Source organism: Dama dama, chromosome 19 (assembly GCF_033118175.1).
Source record: "Dama dama isolate Ldn47 chromosome 19, ASM3311817v1, whole genome shotgun sequence".
NCBI lineage: Eukaryota > Metazoa > Chordata > Mammalia > Artiodactyla > Cervidae > Dama > Dama dama.
The window spans coordinates 4,399,710-4,421,402 of NC_083699.1; the positions used below are offsets into that span (position 1 = coordinate 4,399,710).

At 34.7% G+C, this 21,693-nt stretch overlaps 1 protein-coding gene across 5 annotated transcripts in view; it reads left to right on the forward strand.

Moving 5' to 3' along the window:
• TSC22D2 (TSC22 domain family member 2) overlaps positions 1–21,693 on the forward strand; it is a 52,286-nt gene that overhangs the window by 14,312 nt on the left and 16,281 nt on the right. For 2 of the 5 annotated variants that reach the window (XR_009697089.1, XR_009697090.1), the window contains one exon: positions 11,842–12,000. The exons of 2 other annotated variants lie outside the window; for them this stretch is intronic. Coding sequence is in view for 1 of the 3 variants with exons in the window: in XM_061168100.1 (XP_061024083.1) it covers positions 1,435–1,441 (7 nt within the window). In the remaining 2 variants the exon portion in view is untranslated. One more of the 5 variants, XM_061168100.1, reaches the window with a different exon arrangement.

Consider the following 21,693-nt stretch of genomic DNA (forward strand, 5'->3'; position numbering starts at 1 on the left):
AATTGCTTTGCACTATATACTGGTTTCTCATCATTAAAACTGATCTTTATTATGTGGGGGGGGGGGGGGGGGCGGAATCACATGGTATCTAGCATGAGACAAAGCAGCAAAATAAACCAAAAGGGCAATATGTATTTCAAATAGAATATAAACATACTTTCTTTGCATTTTAAAGTATGTTTTTGAAGGGCTTACTCTATTGGATTTTATTACATGAAATGTCCCCTTACCCCTGTGTGTTTAATATAAAAACATGTTCTATTTAAAAAAACTACAGTTAACTTTGTGCTGTTTTACATAATTTCTCTCTAAAAAGCCTTAGTGACTCAAAGCAGAATATTATTTCATGTTAAGAAATTGGGGAAGGGAAAAGACTAAGGTATCAAAGTAGCAATCGTTTAATTCTTGGCAAGAAATTTTAACCTTAAGCTTGTTTGGTCACTATATCTGCATTACAGTTTTATAAACTCCTAAAATAGTTTCTCTCACAGAAATGTATAAATTTTTTTTTGTAACTTTTTCAAGTATAGACTGAAGTCTTGGACTTCACATACGGCAAAAGATATTTTGGTTTATCTTTCTGCTTAATACACATTTTAGATAGTATATGCTCTGTTCACTTATTTTGCTGAATATTTATTAGCACTCCATCAATCTGTGTCTCATTAACAGAAGCTGAGTGCAAACAATGTTTTTAAAATTCACACAAAGCTTTGTTAGATTCTTTTAACTCTGCCTGGCAGCGCATTTGTGTCCTTTGGCATAATTTGGATAACACTTATGGACTCAACTCCATCTCTCATTAGAATAAAGTATTGCTGCGTGCATGTACATGTCAAGCTAAGACATGGTCTGTAACAGTCTTTTAATTCTTAGGCTTGATTTACTGTATCACTCAGGATATTTTCTAACTATCTTTTTGATAATGTGTTCCTTACTTAACTGAAAATGTCTCTAAGTGGTTGCTTGTAGAACAAGAAGTTTATAATGTGTAGTGCTGTATTTATAGATTCAGTTTTTAAATTGTACAGCTATAGCAATATCAAGACATAAATGTAAATTGTGGCATGAAACAGCATGAAGTTTTAATCATTCAGATGGCTTGCCAGTGTAGCCAGGGTGAGTACTTTGGGAATGTACTTTGTAAAAACTTTTCCCTTAGAGAAAGGAAAAATCATACTCTTCTTAGAAATGTTATAAAATGTTTTTTAGATATATGATAATTTATTTGAAATAGCTAACTTTCATGAGCTACCATGATAGCAATATGAATAATACATATTATTTTCATGAAAATGATGTAGAAAGGTTTAAACTTTACTTTTTATAATTTGGATCTAATTAAAATATTTGTTTTCATTATAAAGCAGCCATAGAAGTTGCTTCCTCATCATCCATTACCGCTAAATACTCCTTATCTGTTTTCTTTTTTAGATCCTAGAAATATTTAAGGTATCGGAAGTGAGGCAAGTTGCTATATCTATAGTTTCTCATGGATTGAAAATACTTCGTCTTCTTCTTGGAGCTCTTTTGTCCAGAGCCAGAGAAGTGCAGTGGGTACTTGGAGAGTTGTCTGTAGTTGTTAGTGCCAAAATGTAATCAGAACTTTCATTCTAGATCAGCCATTCTTCACTGGAAATTGACATGTTGTTACCAAGATGATGAACTCAACCCTGTGGAAACTGACTGGTTTCCCTTTAGCTTTTCATCTAGCTTAATTTTCAGTTGAGAAGAGGAGTAGTGGCTGGCGTTGTTAGTCTAAGCACCCACAGCTTTAGTTGGATGCTTACGGTTTAGTTACTAAACCTTTTAGTAGTTTAATACCTGGTAAAGTGTTGTGGGACTGTTTATTCTTCTTCATTGCAGACAGAGGTTGAAGATTAATCTGTGTTAAGCTTTGAAAAATGTCTCACCAAATTGCCTTGTTCATTTTTGACTATTACAAATTTAGGCTTTTTAAAATATTACTAATTTGGCAAGTCAGTATTTTTTAAGGATGATATTATTAAATAGAACCCATTAAAGGATTTAAGGGGCTATACACTCCTTACATCATTTACTCACTAAGAGGTATACATTTGTCTTTCAGTATAGATATAATGGTTTTTCAGGCTCCCGTTTATGAAATCTTGGAAATCATTTTCAGTAGGGGCAGCTTTTAAGCCCTGTGCCAATTTTTATTAAACCTGCCCTAGATATCTGAAGATTCTTGGGTTCACCTTACTCAAAAGACTGGGATCTTTTTTTTCTAGAATTCTTTTAGCAGACTATCTTTTAATCAAAATATAGGTAACTAATATATCTTTCTCACATTGACTTAGAGCTGTCTAATGGCCTTTTTGTTTTCTCTACTATTTAGATTAGAATTAGCAAGCTGAGAGACTTTGTGTCAGTCTGCCTCTGCCTATATTTAGATAGTTCCTCTTTCTGTTGATATCCAATGCTTTATTCAGTTATTATACTGAAGTCGAAGCTCCTGTCAAGCCTTCCTTTCCTTTTCCTGTAGGTGCCATCATTTTCTGTCTTCCCCCATTTGTTATTTGCAAAGTCCTCAGGGAATCAGTCAGCTGAAACCATCACCAAATAAAGAACAATAGATTCTAATAGCTAAAATAATACAACTTTTTCTTAGGAAACCCAAATTAATTGCATTGACTATTTTATTAAAATGAATAATGTAGCTTCCAGGTTTCACCTTTTAAGCTCTGTGCCAATGTTTAGTGATAACCTAGCCCGTTGGCATTTCAGAACAGTAACTTGAAAATTTGATTTCCTATTTTTCTTCTTTAAAAAACCAACTTTCCAAACTTAATCATTGGCATTGCTTTGTTGCATCACAGAATTAGTTTAGAAAGTTACCCTGATAATCACTAGGGGATAGGCGCTCACTGGGAGTCCTTTGTGTGCATAAGCTAAGGGTAAGAATTTATAGCAAACAACTTTTACCCTGTTGTAAATATCAAATCAGGAAGATAAAGGAGTACTAAAGGGAAGAGACTTTACCTCAGGTAGACTAAAGAAAAAAATCAGGTAGCTTGTAAGGATTTATCCTTATTGATAAATACTTAGAAATGTTTCTGCCTTAACGAAGAAAATACTTAAAATGTAGTTAACAGAGTAACAGTGGCTAGGTACACCGTCCTCTTGAGTCGTTTTGTCCTTCCTTATGACAGCAGTAATATTTAAAAGAGAAATGAATAAGGGAAGTAGTGTACATGAATTATTAGCTTAAAATGAATAAGTCTTTGGGTCTTTTACTTGGCTACTTGATGATTTCAATTAAGTCTTTATAGTGATTATTTACTTTCCTCTATTTATATCTGGTTTCTAAATTGTTGCATTAAAATGTTCTAATTAAATAATGTCAAGTATTTTGTGTTAGGAGTATCCCAAGTGGCTCAGTGGTAAAGAATCTGCCTGCCAAAGCAGGAGATGCAGGTTTGATCGCTGGGTTGGAAGATTGCCTGGAGAAGGAAATGGCAACCACTCCAGTATTCTTGCCTGGGAAATCCCATGGATAGAAGAGCCTGGTGAGCTACAGCTTATGGGTTGGCAAAAGAGCCTAATACAGCTTAGCAATGAAACAACAACAAATTTTGTGTTAGAAAAGGTGTCCAACACTTCCTATGGTTATGAGATTCAGGAGTAAATCAGAACTAAACTATGAGACGATTTGTTGTCTCCTCCTCCAGGAAACTTGGATACATCATTAACACCCACTTATTAACCCAAATGGGAAAAAATCAAGTTTCAAGAACTAACCACGGTGGGCTGCTTGTTAGATTGTAACTGGTTACTGTGTTCTCTGATAATCACACTTGTAAGTGCTTTGAGGATATGAGCCCAAGCTGTTGTGTAACCATACCAAATACATCTCTTAATAATTTGTACCTTAAGTCTTACGTAATTTATTATCTGATTGTATTTTGACCAATTCCAATTAAGAGTATCTAGTAGAGGATAATCAGAGATGCTGAAAATTAAAGGAAGTTTTAATGGCCTGTCATCTTTCCCAGGTGGCACTAGTGGTAAAGAACCCACCTGCCAGTGCAGGAGACGTAGGCGACCCAGGTTCAGTCCTTGGGTGGAGAAGATCCGTGGAGGAGGGCATGGCAGCCCACTCCAGTGTTCTCGCCTGGAGAACCCCATGGACAGAGGAGTGTGGCAGGCTCTAGTCCATGGGGTCACAAAGAGTTGGACACGACTAAAGTGACTTAGCACGTCACCTTTTTTAGGACTGGATCTCAGAGTTAGAGGAAAACCTAAGAATATGCTTATAAAATGTTCAAATGACATTAAAGCAGGAAGTCATAGCTATTATTGGATGATAGCATTTGTGAATTTAACTGTCTAAAGTATGTGCAGAAATTCACAAAGTGAAAGAACACGTATGTAAATTCAGGAAGGTTGAAACTTAAGCTGAATAGGTAGAGTAAAAAGTACCTAGATACACTAGTTGACTGTATTTTATAGTTACTGGTTAGCAAATGACAGGCCTGCCACAAAAGCTAATGTAATGTGAGGCAGCATTTATATAACTAGGATAAATAGGAAAAGATGGTGACAGACTTACTGTACTTTATTTCTGTAGGCTGCTTGCTCTAAATACAAAGTTAACTAGAAAGTCTAATTTATATTCCACCTGGACAGCCAGGTGGGTATTTCAGTAGGAAGACTTGAGCTTATTTTCTGAAAGAAAATGGGTCCTCTGGGAAATAGCCCTGCCATCACTAGAAATAGTAAAGTGGTCTTCCTGGCTATTAGGAATGTTTGAGGTTTAGAGCCAGTTACTTTTAAAATCCCTACTGTGCAGAATATTACTGCGCCACTTAGTTCTAAAGGAAGAAGGAAAAGAGATAAGAGAAGTTTTGAAATTGATCCACCTCATTCTATTTTGTCTTTGCTGCCCATTAGTTTCAGAAAACCTCAAAGAGCTGTGTATTTGTTTAAGGAATGGAGGCTTAACAGACCTTTGGAAGGTTAATACAGTTCCTTCCCTATCAGGACAGATTTCCCATGTCAGAGGCAATTAAGTGTGGCCACAAATTTGGAAGCCAGTGATTGGGTAGGATTCAGTTGTGCGGACATGCTCAGCCGCTTCCTTCAGTCATGGCTGACTCTCTGCGACCCTATGGACTATACAGGCAAGAATACTGGGGCGGGTTGCCATTTCCTTCTCCAGGGGATCTTCCTGACCTAGGGATCGAACCCTGGGTAGATCCTGCATTGAAGGGAAATTCTTTACCACTGAGTTACCCGGGAAGCCCCAGAATTTGGTCATGCAGAGTTAAAGGACTGAGAAGCCACGCTCTGGTTAGAGGAAATGCTGTGAACCACTGGAAGTATATGGTACGGATGGCTACATTTGATTGGTGCGTAAAACATTTGAAGATAACAGAGAAAAGATGGTAGATTCGTTAGAGACCAGATATATTAGGAAGGTAACGAAGGTCTGAATTAGGCAATAGAGATGAGGAAAGGGGCTTCCTAGGTGGCGCTAGCAGTAAAGAGCCTGCCTGCCAGTGCCAGAGATACTAGAGACATAGATTCGATCTCTGGGTTGGGAAGATCCCCTGGGGAAGGTAATGCCAATCCACTCCAGTATTCTTGCCTGGAGAATCCCATGGACAGAGGAGCCTGGTGGGCTACAGTCCATGAGGTCACAAAAAGACTGAAGCGATTTGATGTGCTCACACTTAAAAAAGGAAAGAATGGTTATCAGAAGGTAAGACTTAAAGAATTCTGCTACTGATTAGGTATGACAGGGAAACAGTCAAATTTGACTTTGTCAGACCTAACTGAAGGAATAGTGGTACCATTACTAGTATTACTGAAATAATTGGTTTGGGAAGAAGAAAATAGTAATGAGATTTTGCTTTGAGCCAAAGAGCCAGTGGAAGGTCAAGGTGGAAATGCTCAGGTTACAGCTCTGCCTGCAAACCTGCAGCCTGGTGGAGAAGTTAAGGCTAGAGAGGATTGAAGAACCTTTTATTTATTTGTTTCTTTATTTATATTATTATTTTACTCTAGAATTCAGGCTTTAGGAAAGGCTCTAGTTTTCTAGGAGCAGAGTAGTGGAAAGGGGGCAGGTCAGGACCTTGGGCAACACTATCTACATTTAGAGAACGAGAGAAACTTTGAAGAAGATAAGTGGTCTTAGAGACTAGAAGATTCTAAGAATATTAATTCTCACTCAAAAAGAAGGGAAGATGTTTGAATCTCTATTTGAAAAAATTTCAGGTTTACAGAAAAATTATAAGACAAATACTGTTGACCCTTGAACAATGCCGGGATAAGGGGGTAACCAACCTTCTATGCGTGAAAATTCCCATGTAACTTATAGTCAGCTCTCCATAGCCACAGAGTTCCTCCATATCTGTGGTTTTGTATACGTGGGTTCAACCAACCATAGACTGTATATTGCAGTAGTATGACTATTGGAAAAATCCACATATGAAGTGGACCTGCACAGTTCAAATCCATATTGTTCAGGAGTCAGCTGTACAAAAGCGTTTCAGTAATCTTAACAAATTTGACATTTGTTAGCATTTAGTCACACTTGCTTTATCATCCTAACATACTGTTTAGGAACTATTTAAGAGTAACTTGCAGATATCTTGTTCATTAATTCCAAAACACTTTAGCATATATTTCCTATTATGTAAAAATAGTATAGCTACCAAATTCAGATTTGTTACACTTAACTAATATGTAGCATACAGTTCATGTACACATTCTGTTGGTTGTCCCAGTAATGTCCTTCATGACCATTTTTTACCTGATCAAAGAGCCTAAAAAGATGACAGATTACATTTAATTATGAAACATTTGTCTTTTTTCCTCCTGTCTTATGTAAATAAATACTGTATAAGTCTTCTTTAAGATTGTTTAAATAGTCACTAAAAAAGGAAGTGCCAGTGTTCTGCTTGAATAACAGGGGAAAATGCATCTGCCTTTTTACAGACGCATGTCTTTTTACAGTCTATGTTACAGGGGTTGGGAAAGAGAGTGATGAAAGGGTGTGCTGACTAGGATCCAGCTAAAACAACTACTGGGAAGGAGAAGTGTTTAAGAAGAGTCCTATTTCCTAAAGTTTAGTGGGGACTGGCCAAGGAAGGAGAACATGCGGATATCAATGAGGGTGTATCCCTTACGAGAGAAACTGAGGTATATTCATACACCAGCTTTTTCTGTACTCTGGTTTTTATACATATGCATTAAGCTGGGATTTTAATTATCTTAAGTAGAAAAAAATAGTATAATTTGAAGACATTCTTACTCACCACTTAGGTTTACAAAATACGTGATTGCTGTCCTTTATAGTCTGATTTATCCTCCCAGTTTTATTGTGATAGTTGCCTAAGGTGGCTTGTTTCCTGCCAGATGTTTAACCATAGATCTGTATCTCATTGTCTGAAGTGGTATTTCAGTGGATCCTAAGCATTTGTTCTCCTGTCAGCTTTTCTGTGACTAACGGAAATGGGACACTTGACATGCTGATACTGTTTTCAGCACGTGACTGGACTTCAGAATTGGTGACGAGAAATTATTAACTGTTCATTGATTATGATATGTTTCTTTGTGCATGTGCTTACTGCCTTCCTCTTTAGTTAGTAAATTTTCTCCATAGAAGTCACCACAACCTACCTACACTGAAAGGTCATGATAGTTATTTTTAGGATGAAACTTGAAAAGTAGTTTTAAAACATGGAAATAGTTGGTAAGGTCTCTTTATTGTTGTTGATATTAATTGTTTAACTTTTCACGAATAGATTTTAAGTAAATCAAACCCTTGAACAGAACAATGTGTGTATGATATGCTAAACCCATCTCTTGTTTTTTTTCCTACAGAATCTAGAACTCTGTAGCAAAGCTTTTTAAGAAAAGACTCATACTGAATTTGTTCAGATGACAAGGAAATTCAAATATAACCTGAAATTGTTGAATCAGATCAAACATACAATAACTGTTTGGAGGTTTTTTCCATTCTAGTTCCTAACAGTTTAAAAATATGAATTCATACCTCTTCTATGTACTGAAACCTGCAGATAGTTTTGGCAGCCTATTGAGGAGAAAGAAATATTAAGTAGAATTACTTTAATATTTTTATTTTCAGCAAGATTTGGGTTGGTAGGTAGTTAGACAAGAGAAATGACTGATTCCATTCCAGCTGACATTCTTTGTGTGTGTGCATGTACTTGTACGAATATTCTAAATCATGCAAATCAGGAAATGTGTTAGATTTTTGTGATTGCCATAGATCATTTATATGCATTTGCTTACCAGAAGTTAGCTTCTATGTTTAGGTTTCACTTGACCACTTCTAAAATATTTTCCACATTTGACAAGTAAATTTTAGATAGATGGCAATAATTTAGAATATGTATTCATTGATAAATATCCTCAGGTGGCATTTTTATGCTTTTTGTTTCCTGGTTATTGTCAAAGTGTAAAGACTTTGGTTATAAGTAGGAAAAGATTTGGAGGGTGCTCATGGTATTTTTTTCAGTTTTTAATTTAATTGTGATATTTGGCATGGAAATAGTGGTGGTGTAACCTATATCCTGGAAGCCAGAAACATCTTTCTACATGTCTACTTGGTGGTAATATCGAGGTAAAGAAGTATTCTCCTTCTAGCCCTGTGCACTATTAGAAGGAGAACAAGAAGGGAAAAAAGAGTTGTTGTGTCTGACTAATCCCACTCCTGTTCACAGTGTCTATTAACCATTAATTTTCAGAAAATTTCTGTATTTACAGCAGCTGTTTCTTAGATATTACTAACTTAGTCCAGAAAATGTTGCTAAATACATGTCTGGAATGGTCATGACATAGTTTGTTTCACGAAATTAGATGTTTACTCTTAAATATAACGTGACGATATTTGAAACTTTGAGAACAGTTCTGTTTGCTTTATGTTCTGTTCTTAACAAAGCTCAAAGTCAAATATGCAGCTTTCTGTTAACAAAGCCTGCAGAATGTTCTTGCGTGTTTTTGAGTAATACATTGCTGGCTTCCACTTACTTTGTTTTTCCATTTTTATCTTCTCCCACCCCCAATTTCAATTTTTTGTTTTTTTGGTATCCCGTATAAACTTTTTTTGAACGAGAAGTGTAAATCATTGTGAGTAAATGTGATCGGCTGATCTGTCTATAACTACCCTGTTAAAGCTCTTTTTCCAAAGCTATATTATTTTTATATGTTAATTTCTTGAAACACTGTCTTTCCAGTATTCTTATTCTACTAGGTACATTTGGACTGATTTTTTTTCATAAGTTTATCTTTGATATTTCTAGCCTGATTTCTCTTTTACATATGGAAAGTCCATATGTAATAATCAGGGGCATGAGGGGTTGCTCCATATCCCCCCTTTCTCCATTAAAAAATAAGCATTTCTGACCTTTTATAGAAAAGCAAGCATTGATTGTTATAATGTGTAGGAAATCTCAGAACAGGGTAGTGAACTTTTTAAAGAATTGTTGTTTACGCTTTAAAATGAAATTTTGTACCAAAAGAAGCTAAGCACATGCTATCAAATAGCAAGTTCCTTTAGGAACTCATATATAGGTTTGTCTGATTTCACTTATAAGTTTTCAAATGATGACTTGGAAATTGCAAATGGTCCACCTCTTTGCCCCTATGCTCACCCTTTTATTCTGTTAATCTAAGTTTGCCTTAAAATTAGCTAAATGATGGTAAACTTTAGCCTGGTTCTTGCTGGGCTAAAAGAACATTTAATAGCTCATTCTCAGTTTAGTAGAAATTTTTTCCTCAGAAATTAAAGAATGAAGTGATAACTATAGGAAATATTCAAGATTTGTTTTTGATAGCAATCTTGCCAGAGATTCAAGATTATGAATAACTTCTAAATAAATATTCATTTTTAGGAGAATCTAAGTTAAATTTTAAAGGATATCTAATTAATTATAGCTGTTTTCATCTACAAGCACTTCATTTACTCAGTTTTATTTCACATTTTTAATAAGAATTTCCTACATGTTAGAATTTAGTGATTGAAACTCTTCAGTTGTGAGCCTTGTTCTTGGTAGCAACTAATTTTGAGAATGCATGCTTGGGGAAAAATTGCCACAGAAGTTTTGTATATTTTTAATGTGTACAACTTTTACATCCTAAATCTCCCATACATTTGTATGGTGCGTGCAACCTTAAAGTACCATTTTCATAAGTGTCACAGTACAAATAATTAAATCTGCTTTAATGGCTGATTTAATTCTATCTTTCAGAGATTTTTTTTCCAGGCGATACAGTGCTTTTTGTTAGTAGGTCCTTTACTAAAAGACCAAGTAGTCTGCCGTTTAAATGACCAGTCCATCAAAGTCTTGCAGACAGGCAGCTCAGCAGCGTTGCTGATTACATGGTTCACGATGCGTTAATTTGCTAAATATGGCTGTGTATTGTATCTTCTCATGGGACCTGTCCCTCAAAAGAGTAAATCATTAAAGTAACTTCTTTTGTTTTTTAAATTATGGTAGTATTTTGGTTGATAGGAGATGAGAGTTGCTTAAAAACATTCTAAAAGCACAGTAGTGTTGATGAAATGACCACAACCTTCAACTATTATTTATCCTAATAAATATGGATTTTTGCCTTCACCAGGTGATTACATTGTAAGGCTGTCCTTTGAAAATAAAATCTTTGATTTTGTTGAAGTCAAATGTGTTGTCAGGTTACATTTGGAAAGATTATATTTGTAAATTAAAAAAATTCAAGTAGACCTTCAGACTACATAGAAGCCTTTTAAATGACCGTGTGTATTAATAGAAAATTTAGCATTAAAAGTTAAAATCTATAACAACATAACTCCAGCCCCCTATATTTGGGTCAAATATCTCTGGAGATGGCTGCAGAGTTTCCTTTATGATGCTGTCTTTGAGTTTTTTATAACTTTGCACATTTAATCTTCCTCAATAAGGGCTTTCCTCTTTCCCCCTCCGCTTTTCCCCATTATGCCATTTTATTTAGGGGTTTAATGTAGGCAGAAATGTGCCCATAAATGTTTGGGTTGCCTTTTTATGGATTACTGCCGACTAAAAATATAAATAAGCATTCTTATCCAAAAAGAAAATTCAAGCAGAAAATGATAACATTACCTTCCAATGATTAAAACAGGTGCCCAATTGAAAGCTTTTTTGATAAAAATTTAATAACTTTAAGACTATATTCTCAATGAAGTAATTTTTACAATTATTTAATCTTCCCATCCCCATATTTTCCTCCATGCGCATAGCGACTTAGCAGCAGCATCAGCAAACACAGATGAGGAGCAGGATTACTTTTGAGTAGGATACGTTGTTACATCTGTTACATAAAACACGTACTGAAATTTTATTCTTTCCGTCGTGTTGTCTAATTTTTAAACTGGGGATGATAAAGATAGACTTGGATTTAGGTATTAAGTTGAATGCTGTCTTGAGCATTTAATGATTGATACAGATTATTACTGATCCAGCCACCTGTGCTGTGTAAGTCTAGAAACTGATACGGTTGTGGACCAAGCAATATAACTCAAGTGCCATTCTGCAGAACTACAAAGCTCTCTATACCAGGTTATGGTGTTAAATCATAATTTCTGGATCATGATCTTAAACCTTTGATGGGTTCCATTTCTACTTGACTCTTTACTGACAAGTATTCCTGATGGCCTGAAAGTCCATGTTATTTAAAGCTTGAAGTATCCAGATCAAATATGAAATTATTTTACATTTAAAAAAAGTTAAGTACAAAATATCAGTTGTGTAATCATGGTAGAACATAAACCTTTGCTATAAAAGATTTTTAAAGGCTATTTGATTAAAACACTTATTTACTTAAACTCTTTGCTAGAATTTTTTTTAGAATTCAGCATCGGAGGAGGAATGTGACATAATAATGATCGAAAGCCGAAAGTTTAAAAGTTGTGATGCCCTCACATGGTTGAAGGGTTATTCTAGCTTCTAAGGACTGAATGTTGTCCACAAGAGTGTCTCATCAGGTCATAAATTGGTAAGACTTAATGGATTAGATTTTATGTATTATACCTGATGTTATTGTATTGAGATGAATATTTATGAACAAACTGAGCACATTGTATAACGTAAGAGTATAGTATTAAATATATACATTAAAACTTGGAATTTTTAATACTTGGAGTATGTAATCCTTTCAGGCTATATCTTTGCAGTGGTGTTTAATAAACAGTTTAAAAAATAGAGTGACATCCTATATCATAGTATGATTATTTAAATATTGCTATCGCATCTGCTGTAGATGCTTACAATATAATTAGGGACCCCATATACCTTCTAGTTAATATCCCAAGAAATATTTGAAAAATACTAATCTTTTATAGAAGTTTTACATCCATTTTTTAAATAAAATATAATTTAAATTAATTACTTAAAGGCATTTTTACTGCTGCCTCTAAAAATAAAAGCTGAAGAAATTCTGTCAGTTCTTAATTGAGAATACCTGAGATGATAATATCAAATGAAAATAATATACCGGAAGTCATTATGCATTATTTGTATACCCTGAGAAAACATTTCCTTTCAGAACTGTGTTCTGCTTAGGTAGCAGGGATTTGTAAGCTTGTGTTATAATATGTCTTCTAATTTCGCTTTGTTTTACACAGCTGTATTTTGTTGGGGAACTCTTAAAATAATATGGTTTAGATTAGGATAATACAGTTTAGATTTAGGACATCTTAATCCTCAATCTGATCATCATATTTTGCATATGAAGAAAAAGAATCTATGTTAAGATATATTTCCAAGGTTATACAGAAAATATTAGAATTGATTATTTTTCATTAAAATACCATACACACATACTGCAAGTCTGTCAGATATTTGAAAAAGCATCATCTGAATAGACTATGGTGTCTATTTCTAACCTTAATCAGAAGTATGTTATTCTTTTGTACACATTCATACTAATTCTTTTTAATTATATTCTAAATTGCTCCAGATAATAGTATTCCATGACTTCATTTTGATCATATTTTGTATATAAACTTAAAAGTTTCTTAAACCAGTAATAGCAATCAGTGGTAGTCTGGAAGGAACTACAACAAACTAATAGCAGTTGTCCCTTATTCTATATATGTTTTTCATTTTTATTTTTTAATAAGTTTTAATTTCTTTAGTAAGATATCTATATTTAGTAGTCAGTGGGTAGGCTTCAGAGGGTCGTGAAGCCTGTGGAATTTTGGATAGAACATTATGTATGTTTTCAGTGAAAGATTCAGAGCATTTGCCAGGTTTTCAAAAACAGTTGGAATGTTTGTGTCTAAGGAGCAGGCCTTGTTAGACACCCAAATATGTGACTTATGAAAGAAATTTTTAATGAGTACACTAATCTGTAACTCTTACTGATATATATTCAAGGCTAGTTTAAGTGATCATTAGACTGATGGAACAAATCAGAGCCTAATTGCTTTTAGTTTAGAATAAATCCTTTCAGTCTCTGTGATCAAGTGCTGATTGAATTTCTCCACAGAGTAGTTGTTTTTTTTGCTACTTAGGGGTTACTATATATCAGGGACTGCTAAGTAAAAATACACAACATGATAACATGCCAAGTATTTTTGACCTGTTATTTAATTTTCACAGCAGATGTATCGATATTATCAACAGCCTCAGTTTATAGAGAAGGAAAGTGAAAGCTTAGATTAAGGAACTTTCTCAGGTCACATAGCCATTAAGTGGTGAAACTAGGTTCAGATCTAGCTTCTCAGTGGAACCTGGGCTCTCAGTTGTATACAGGTCTAGAGAGTAACCCTGGAAAACTTGAAGGATAAGATAAGGGAGAATTTCATATTGTATGAAGATGTGAATAACATAATTTTGATTTCCTTTGAATTTTAGTAGCAGGGGGTCATCCTCATTATAAAACAATCTTTTAAAGCACTTGCCAAAAAATGATAGGTTGCTTACTATCTAAAATTATTTATTGCATTGTAAAATAACCTCCATTTAAATTTAATGCTTATAATTATAAACAAGTATATACATATTAGAAAGTTTTAGTCCTTACTGGAATAGTATTATGTTAAGTGTAACCATTAAGAAGTTCACCCTTTAGTATTTAGGAGCTATAAATAGGAAACACCATCAGCAGTTTAAAAAGCTACTTCAGGCTACAAATTTTTGGATAGGGAGATGAGTCAAATGTAAAACCCCTTACTAAACTACATCACATTTGCCCTTAGTTGTGAATAATTCCATGAAGAAACCTATTTTATATTTACTTTTAAAATATTTATGTAACATTTAGTTTTGGGGGGTCGGAAAAACAGGATTTTTTTTGTTGAGCAACTACTTGTTGCAAGTCCTTTTCATTGGTTTCATTTTATCTTCAGATGAACTCCAAACCTTATAACCTTTAGCCTGTTTTTAAGTGTTTGTAACAGAGTTCCTGTGTCTAAATATGGCTTAGTAAATCTACGATAATATTACTGCTTAAAACAAAAACAAATGAAGCTGTAGCTTACTAATACAAATTGTGTAGTTAACGTATTAAGTATTTACCATGTGCCAGACACAAATGCATTATCTCACTGAACCCTAGCATCTGGTCCGATTTATTATCCTTTGGAGAGGCTAAATAATTGGTGTGAAGTCATATCGTAAAAGAAATCAAATGGGGATTCAAACCTGGGTATGACTTCAGAGCAAAAACCTTTTATTTTGTACCACTTCTGAGTCTAGAGTTATAAACCTGAGTTAGAAGGGAATGTAGTGGTCATTTAGTCAAACCACTTGTCTTAGACTTGAATTATGTCTACCACATACCTTCCAAGTTGTCATCTAGCCTTTGAACACCTCCAGTGATGTTTATCTTAGCTTCCTGGTCTTCTTTCTTTTTCCATTTCATGTTGAAACCTTTTATAAACCCTTTTTGTATAGCAGAGACTCTAAAATGTGAAGCAGAAAAATACCTTGCCATCGTTTAAAGATTTAGTAGAGAGGTTAGGTTCATGTAAAAATGTAAGCTGTACTACAAATTCTGTGGAAACATTGAACTGAGAATATTCTGTAGTTAGTTACATTAGTTTTCATAGCAGCTGTAATCAAGAATATGGGTTCCAGTTCATGGCCATAAGTCATGGTTTTTAGTTCTGAAGCTCTTTGAATGGATAAGGCGACATTGCTTAACATCTTAGAGATCGCAAGATGTTTCCTCTCTTCCTAGTTGTTGATTCTAGAGGTGATACAAGGGTTTCATGGGACTCCTTTATATGTGCATTGATCCCCAGTATAAAAAGAGTGAAGTATATCTGAATTTCTTCAGAATCCTGGATCTACTTCACTTAGAACTTTTACTTGTTCATGATATACATTTAAAGACGTTGACAGTTTGAGTTGTCCACTTTCTCTGACCTGACCAAACCAGCAAGCCTTTGAACTCCTCTTTCCACTTTCAGGATAGCTTTTGGTTTCATTTTCTTCTTCCCTGTGACTAAATTTTAAAGTCCAACTTTATTTTCCACAAAGTCTGCCATGACTTTATCATCCCCATAGAACTGCTAAGTTTCACTGGCATAATTTTGTCAGAAGTAACTGAAAATCCATAGCGCTCTGACTTTTCTTTTCTTCAGACTTAAGTTTCTCTACTTCGGTTACCTATGTTATATAGAAACTGTTACACTTTCTTCCTTTTCAGATGAAAGGAATATCAGAAGAAAGTTTATTGGCTTTTTGTTTAAGCTGACTTTGTCAGGGAGGAAAAAAATTCTAATGAAGTGTTCTCTTTTTTATTATGTTCCTGTGATATCTTTAGTTTCTAAGAGTTTAAGTATCTGATTGATTTCTTAACTCTTTTTCCCAGCACAGTAAGCTCAACTTGCTATAAGTTCATGTTGAACTTACAAAATATAATGAGATAATATATTAAATACTATATGTTTTATTCCATCGTTTTATTCAGTTAAATGTTCAGTATCAATTATATGCAGAGTGTTGTAATAAGTAGACCCTCAAGATGAATACAGTTCCTACCTTTAAGGTTTAATTCAAGGAAGAAGAACATTCAGTGAAGACAACAAAAACAATTATTTATGGAAGAGTCAGAGGGATAGGGCCTATTGGCAAGAAAAGAAGAGGGCAAAGATTATGTTGGTAAAGCATCCCATTTCATTTTATTATCTCTAGAATTTAAATTGATTTAACAAATTTCAGGTCATAAAAATCTAGAAACCAGCATAAAAATTTTACATGAATTGATGTGTACAAACTATTACAAAGCTCTGTCATTAGTCATGTCTGTTTTATGGGATTGTTACTGCCTGTAATAATTCAGGACATGGGTCTAGGTTGAAATGAGAAAAAGCATGGAGTCCCTGGCTGGTCCAGTGGTTGACATGGCACTTTCACTGCCAAGGGCCCAGGTTAAAAAGAAGAAATGAGAATAAGTAATTAGCTGTTAAAACTTTTTGCCATTGATGTTCATTTTTGAGCACATTTCTCCATGAGTGAGAAAACCTTGTAACCCTTTAAATTTTATAATACTGCTAGTTTATACTTTTCTTTATTGTTCCAGAATCCCTTTTTGAGTTAAGTAATTCTAAAGCAGTGATTCTCAACTAAGGGAAATGTAGTTTAGAAGCAAAACAACACTTGATCTCACTCTTTTGAGTTTTTAGTAATATTTATGGTTGAAATGTCATGTAACACTAAAGAAGGGCATGAGATATTTTTGGTTAAACCGGTTTTTGGAAATTTTTATGTTGGATTAAGCTGATTAAGTTATATCTCAGTGGCCTTTGGAAAAGTTTCCTACAGTAAGTTAAGATTATTTATATCTAAACAATGAAACTTTAAGATCCTATCAAAGATCAAAGAATTTTACTAATGTTCAAGTCACAGGATTACTGTGCTTCATAAACATTGATGTAAGTTTAAATCTCAAGTCAAACAATTTTTTTTTAAGTCAAACAATTTTTATTAGCATATATTTTGTGACTGCATTGAATCTTTAACAAAGAGTACAAAGTAATCAAAGAAGTACAAAGAAATCAAGTAGATTTAAAGCATAACTAGCATTATTTCTTTCTCTGGGAAAGCCCATAAAGGCTGTTTGTTAATACTAATCATAATTTTTATTTGTACCTTACTGCTTCATTTTTAATCCAAGATACACTGGGATAGTAAACCTTAAACACTGTCAAAGTCCAAATTGATCCAAACAATAGAAGGAACAAAAAAATTTTAAGTACTACTATTGTAAAAAGTCTCATATAATCCTTACAGCAATCCTTTATGGTAGGTACAAACCAGGACCCATTTTACAGATGAGCAAACTGGTTTCAGTATGTTAACTTGGTAAGAGCACCTCATTAGTAAGTAGTGGAGTTGGGATTTTAAAACGAGTTTATCTAATTCTAAAGCCTGTGTTCTTAAACCCCTTTATTACTCTTGGAGAATTCAGCCTTTTGCTTAGGCCGCTGCTACTAAGTCAACTGTCTTACCCCAAGAGTGAAGCAGAGAGCAAAAGACAGTTAAGCCAAATGGTAGTGAAGTGATAACGTTGACAGTTTTAAATCTTCAGGGCATGCCTTCACAGTACTCTTCTTAGATTTGTTGAAGATGAGCAACTTAATTCTTTGCTCAAACCCAGGCCAACCTATATTTTAAAAACATCCCAAATACAAAACATTAATTGATACATTAAAAGTAAACCATATTTTTTTGCCTGATACAGTGCTCTCTTCATTTCATTGAAGGGTAGTGACCATGCCGGGCGCTGTCCCTTTAGTCTGATTCATAATGAAGCAACTGTCTCTTTAAAAACCTCATGATACTTTTTCTTTTATTCTTCTGGGTTTATCCCTATTTTGAAACAGTTCCTTGAAAACCTCCATTCTTATTTGTTACTACTCTTGGACTTTGGGGACAGATTAGGAAGGTAAATGTGGTAAATAAAGGTTAATTATTAACCTGGGAACAAAAGCTGGGTTTTAGTCAGATAACCCTAATGGTTAACCTGATACAGTGTTACTTTGTCAAATATATTGTCCGTAGAATTACGCTTTTTCTATAAAAGCTTGTTTAAATGACATCTCTACAGGCATAAATGAAGAGATGAGCTGTAAGACAAGCAACAATTACCATCTCTTCACTGGTATTTGGCATTTGATATTCAAGGGGATAGTCTCATTTTGACTTGTTTGGTTAGGCCTCATTGCGGAAATGGGATTGAGAGGATTTGTTCACGAATAGCTGCTTAGTTTAAAAAAATTTAATATGTGGAATGCTTGAGAAAGAAGAGACAATTATGAGGCTGTCCAGTGAAAGAAATAACCAGCTTTCTCAAGAAAGGGCAGTTTCTTCCCAGCCCGTCTTCTGTAACTTTTCACCTGCTGGTCTTCCCCAGTGTCCTGGCCCTGTTTGTCTTCACTCTTTAACTAGGCTCATCTCTCACAGTCTGAGCTACCTGCCACATCCTGACAACTCTCAAACCTAGACTCCTCGCCAGAGATTACTCTATAGAGTTCTACGTACCTATTTCTGGTAACCTTATTTCTCAACTTTTGTTTCTCCACCGTGATCTATATCCTAGATTCAGCATTCCTAAATGTAGCTTAAAATGTCTCATTTCCATCTGCAAGTTTCTTTACCACTCACTCCGCACCCCTCAAAAAATCTTAACAATCTTTCTTACAACACATTAACCATCTCCCCACTCCTGAGTTGCTCCATACTGAAGACTGCAGTCCTTCTTGGTGTCTGTTATAGGTGACTCTCATTTTGATCATCCCTCTGATTTCTCAAAGCTTCTCTTGCTTGGGTTATAAAACCTTCACTTTCCCTCGCTTCACCCCTGTGACCACGCATTCTGCAGGGTCCACCTGTCTGTCCCCTGTACTCTTTTACTTGCGTGGGTGACTTTTTAAGACTTGTCCTGAATGTTACTATCCTTTCTTCTCACTGAATCTGCTCCCCTTTTCCCTCCCCACCCAAACAGACACCACCACATTGGAGTAGTTAGGGTGTTTCATAAGTCTCTAAAACTAAATGCTGAAGGAAAAAAGCCTAATAAGAGTAACTTGCCTCTGGGCATAGTAAACCTGAGGTGAGGCTAAGTTGCAATGTGTATTTGCTAATTCCACATCTAGTGGTCTTCTCTGTGATGAACACTGTCTAACTTCTTTCACCCAGTATTTGTTGAGTATTGTGTGTGTGCAGAGGAGACAGATTAGATTTTTATTTTATTTTTTTACACAAGTGTCATCTAGAAAGGTAAATGTTACTGAGATTTGGCTATTAGGAAATCAGAGGCAGAAGTTTGTTCAGGATTTATGACCTGTTACCACCAAAGGTATTTGAATTTAGGTATATGGATTATTTCGTTAGTATTAGTGAGGACATATAGCAAGTTTAGTTTCAAATTGAAAATGAGAAATAAGAGTAAGGAATGTTTCCTCAATTGTTTGTTTTGTGTTTGGTTAAAATAATAGCGTCCCCCAAGTTTATTAAATACCAAGGAATGTTGGAGAAAGTCAGTTTTGCTGTGAAGTGTAGGAAATGATTGGGAGGTGATCCAGGACAGCTACTTTGTGTTTCAACTTTAAGAAAAAAAAGGCCCAGGAATCAGCATAGCAGGTCATGTATTCAGGACTCAAATTCGAAGTATACAGTTTTTGAGTCTTAAGTTCTGTAGCGTTGTACATTAACTGTCTGCCAGCCGCATGGTAGATGGTTAGCGCTTCTGTGATAGGAGACTGGTGAAGCTGTTAGAACACAGCCTGTATCCTGAGTGCTGCGAGCGTAGTGTGAAGCGTGACTTACCATATTACTGCTGGGAGAGCCACAGAGGGCTTTTCAGAAGAGAAAATGTTTGAGCTGAAAGCTCTGAAAGAATGGTAGAGTATTTAGCGTGAGGAGCAGTATCAACAAAGAGAATAAAAGGAAACCACGGAGCATCTTAAGGAGTTTAGGCTTTTCAGTTCAAAAGTTGCAGGCATTTGGAGTTGCGGGGAGATGAGGTGGGATAATGTAAAGGTTAGCATCAGAGATACATTCTTCCCCCACTCCCCCCACCACACACACTGTGGCCCATTTGTATGTGATTGCTGAAGAATTCAAAGTTACTTTAAAAATTGTAGATGAATTTAGCTACATAAAAAGGCTGTTTTTATAATAGGCCCACTGCTAGGTAAAAATTTATTGAGTGCTTCTTGGCCTCTGAAATGAAATGCAAATCTTAAGAGCTTTACATTTTTGTTTTTATTGCCCTTGGATTTCTTTTTTATCGTGTTCTTTCTCCAATTTTGTTCATTTTCATATATTTACACCATGAAAATTTCCTTAGTTTGTGACAGTGTCATTATTTCCTCATAGTCAAAGGGAAGGAATGCCATATTGTTAACCATTTAAAGGAGAATTGATCTTAACTACAAAATGGCTGTTAAACGTAGTCCTTTCCCTGGAAGTCTTTTTCTTAATCTTTATCCTTTTCCTGACACAGCTGGAAAAATTTGATCTTTTATGTGTTTGTAATGTCTTCATTCATATTAAGAATTTTTATTGAATTTTTCTCTTCTACTGAAGTTTTGTATTTTGTAGGGAAGATAGTTCTTAAAACCAGTATCAGAAACCATAGAACTTTTTACTAGGTTGACCTATATGGTACTTTAATCACCAAATTCTGATATTTTTAGATATTGATTAACTATCAGCTTCTATCCCAGCAGACTAAAGGGAATGGCTTTAGAATATCTAAAATGAATATATGGAACTATATCCACTATGTTATTTTTCAGTATAACTATGTTAATAGGTTTTTGTTAGTTATTCTGAACATGAGTTGGGAAAAATACCTTACTAATCTCTCTCCTTCTTTTTTTACTCTCAGATATCAGTGTACATCTCAGTCTAGATAATTGTCAGTCATATACGGTTTTCCCAGTCTCCAGGAAGTAAAGTTAGCCAGGACTATAGTGTCAAATTTTTAATTTAGGCTTAAACACCTCAGTTATGTGTCCTTCACTCCCCTGTAATTACGCCATCACCAAATTACCAGTTGCTGCTTTGTAAACAGTAAAATGAAATCTCTTTCAAGAGAGTCTCCTTTAAATGTAAGCACTCCAACATTGGGGAAAATGCTACCCTCCTCCTACCCCTTTCTCACACCCTTTCTTTTTTCAGTCTGACTCAGAGGAAGGAAATAACTTTTTCATTGTGTCAAACCTTGCCTAATGCTAGTCTAATAAGAAACTACAGTTAGTGCATAAGTTCATTTATCTTATGTAGGTATGATTTTTCATGTTCTTATTACATTTAAGTATTTAACTTGAAGTAATAGAATGTTAAACTTTCTTAGTTTATTGGAATGTTTGGACTGTAATGGTAAAATTGCTATGCTGATTTCCTTTCTCCTAACTAAATTTTTCTATCTTCCATCTTGACTGTTTTAACAGAAAAATATTTTTAGTTTGGCTAGTTTTTGTTTCCTTAGAGTAGCTCAAGAAAAATATGTCTATAATTATATCAGAGTTTTACTATCAAATAATAATTCCCCCAAAATATCATAACTTTGAGGTGTGAAGAAATCTGGAAAAAATTTAAAAAGATCTTACCAATACTTTATTTGGAATTCATTTTTTAATGCAACACTGTGTAAGCTTATGTAGCCTGTTGTATCTTAGCTACTTATCTGAGAGACTTCTACTATTTAGTTACCAGCATCACTTTGAAC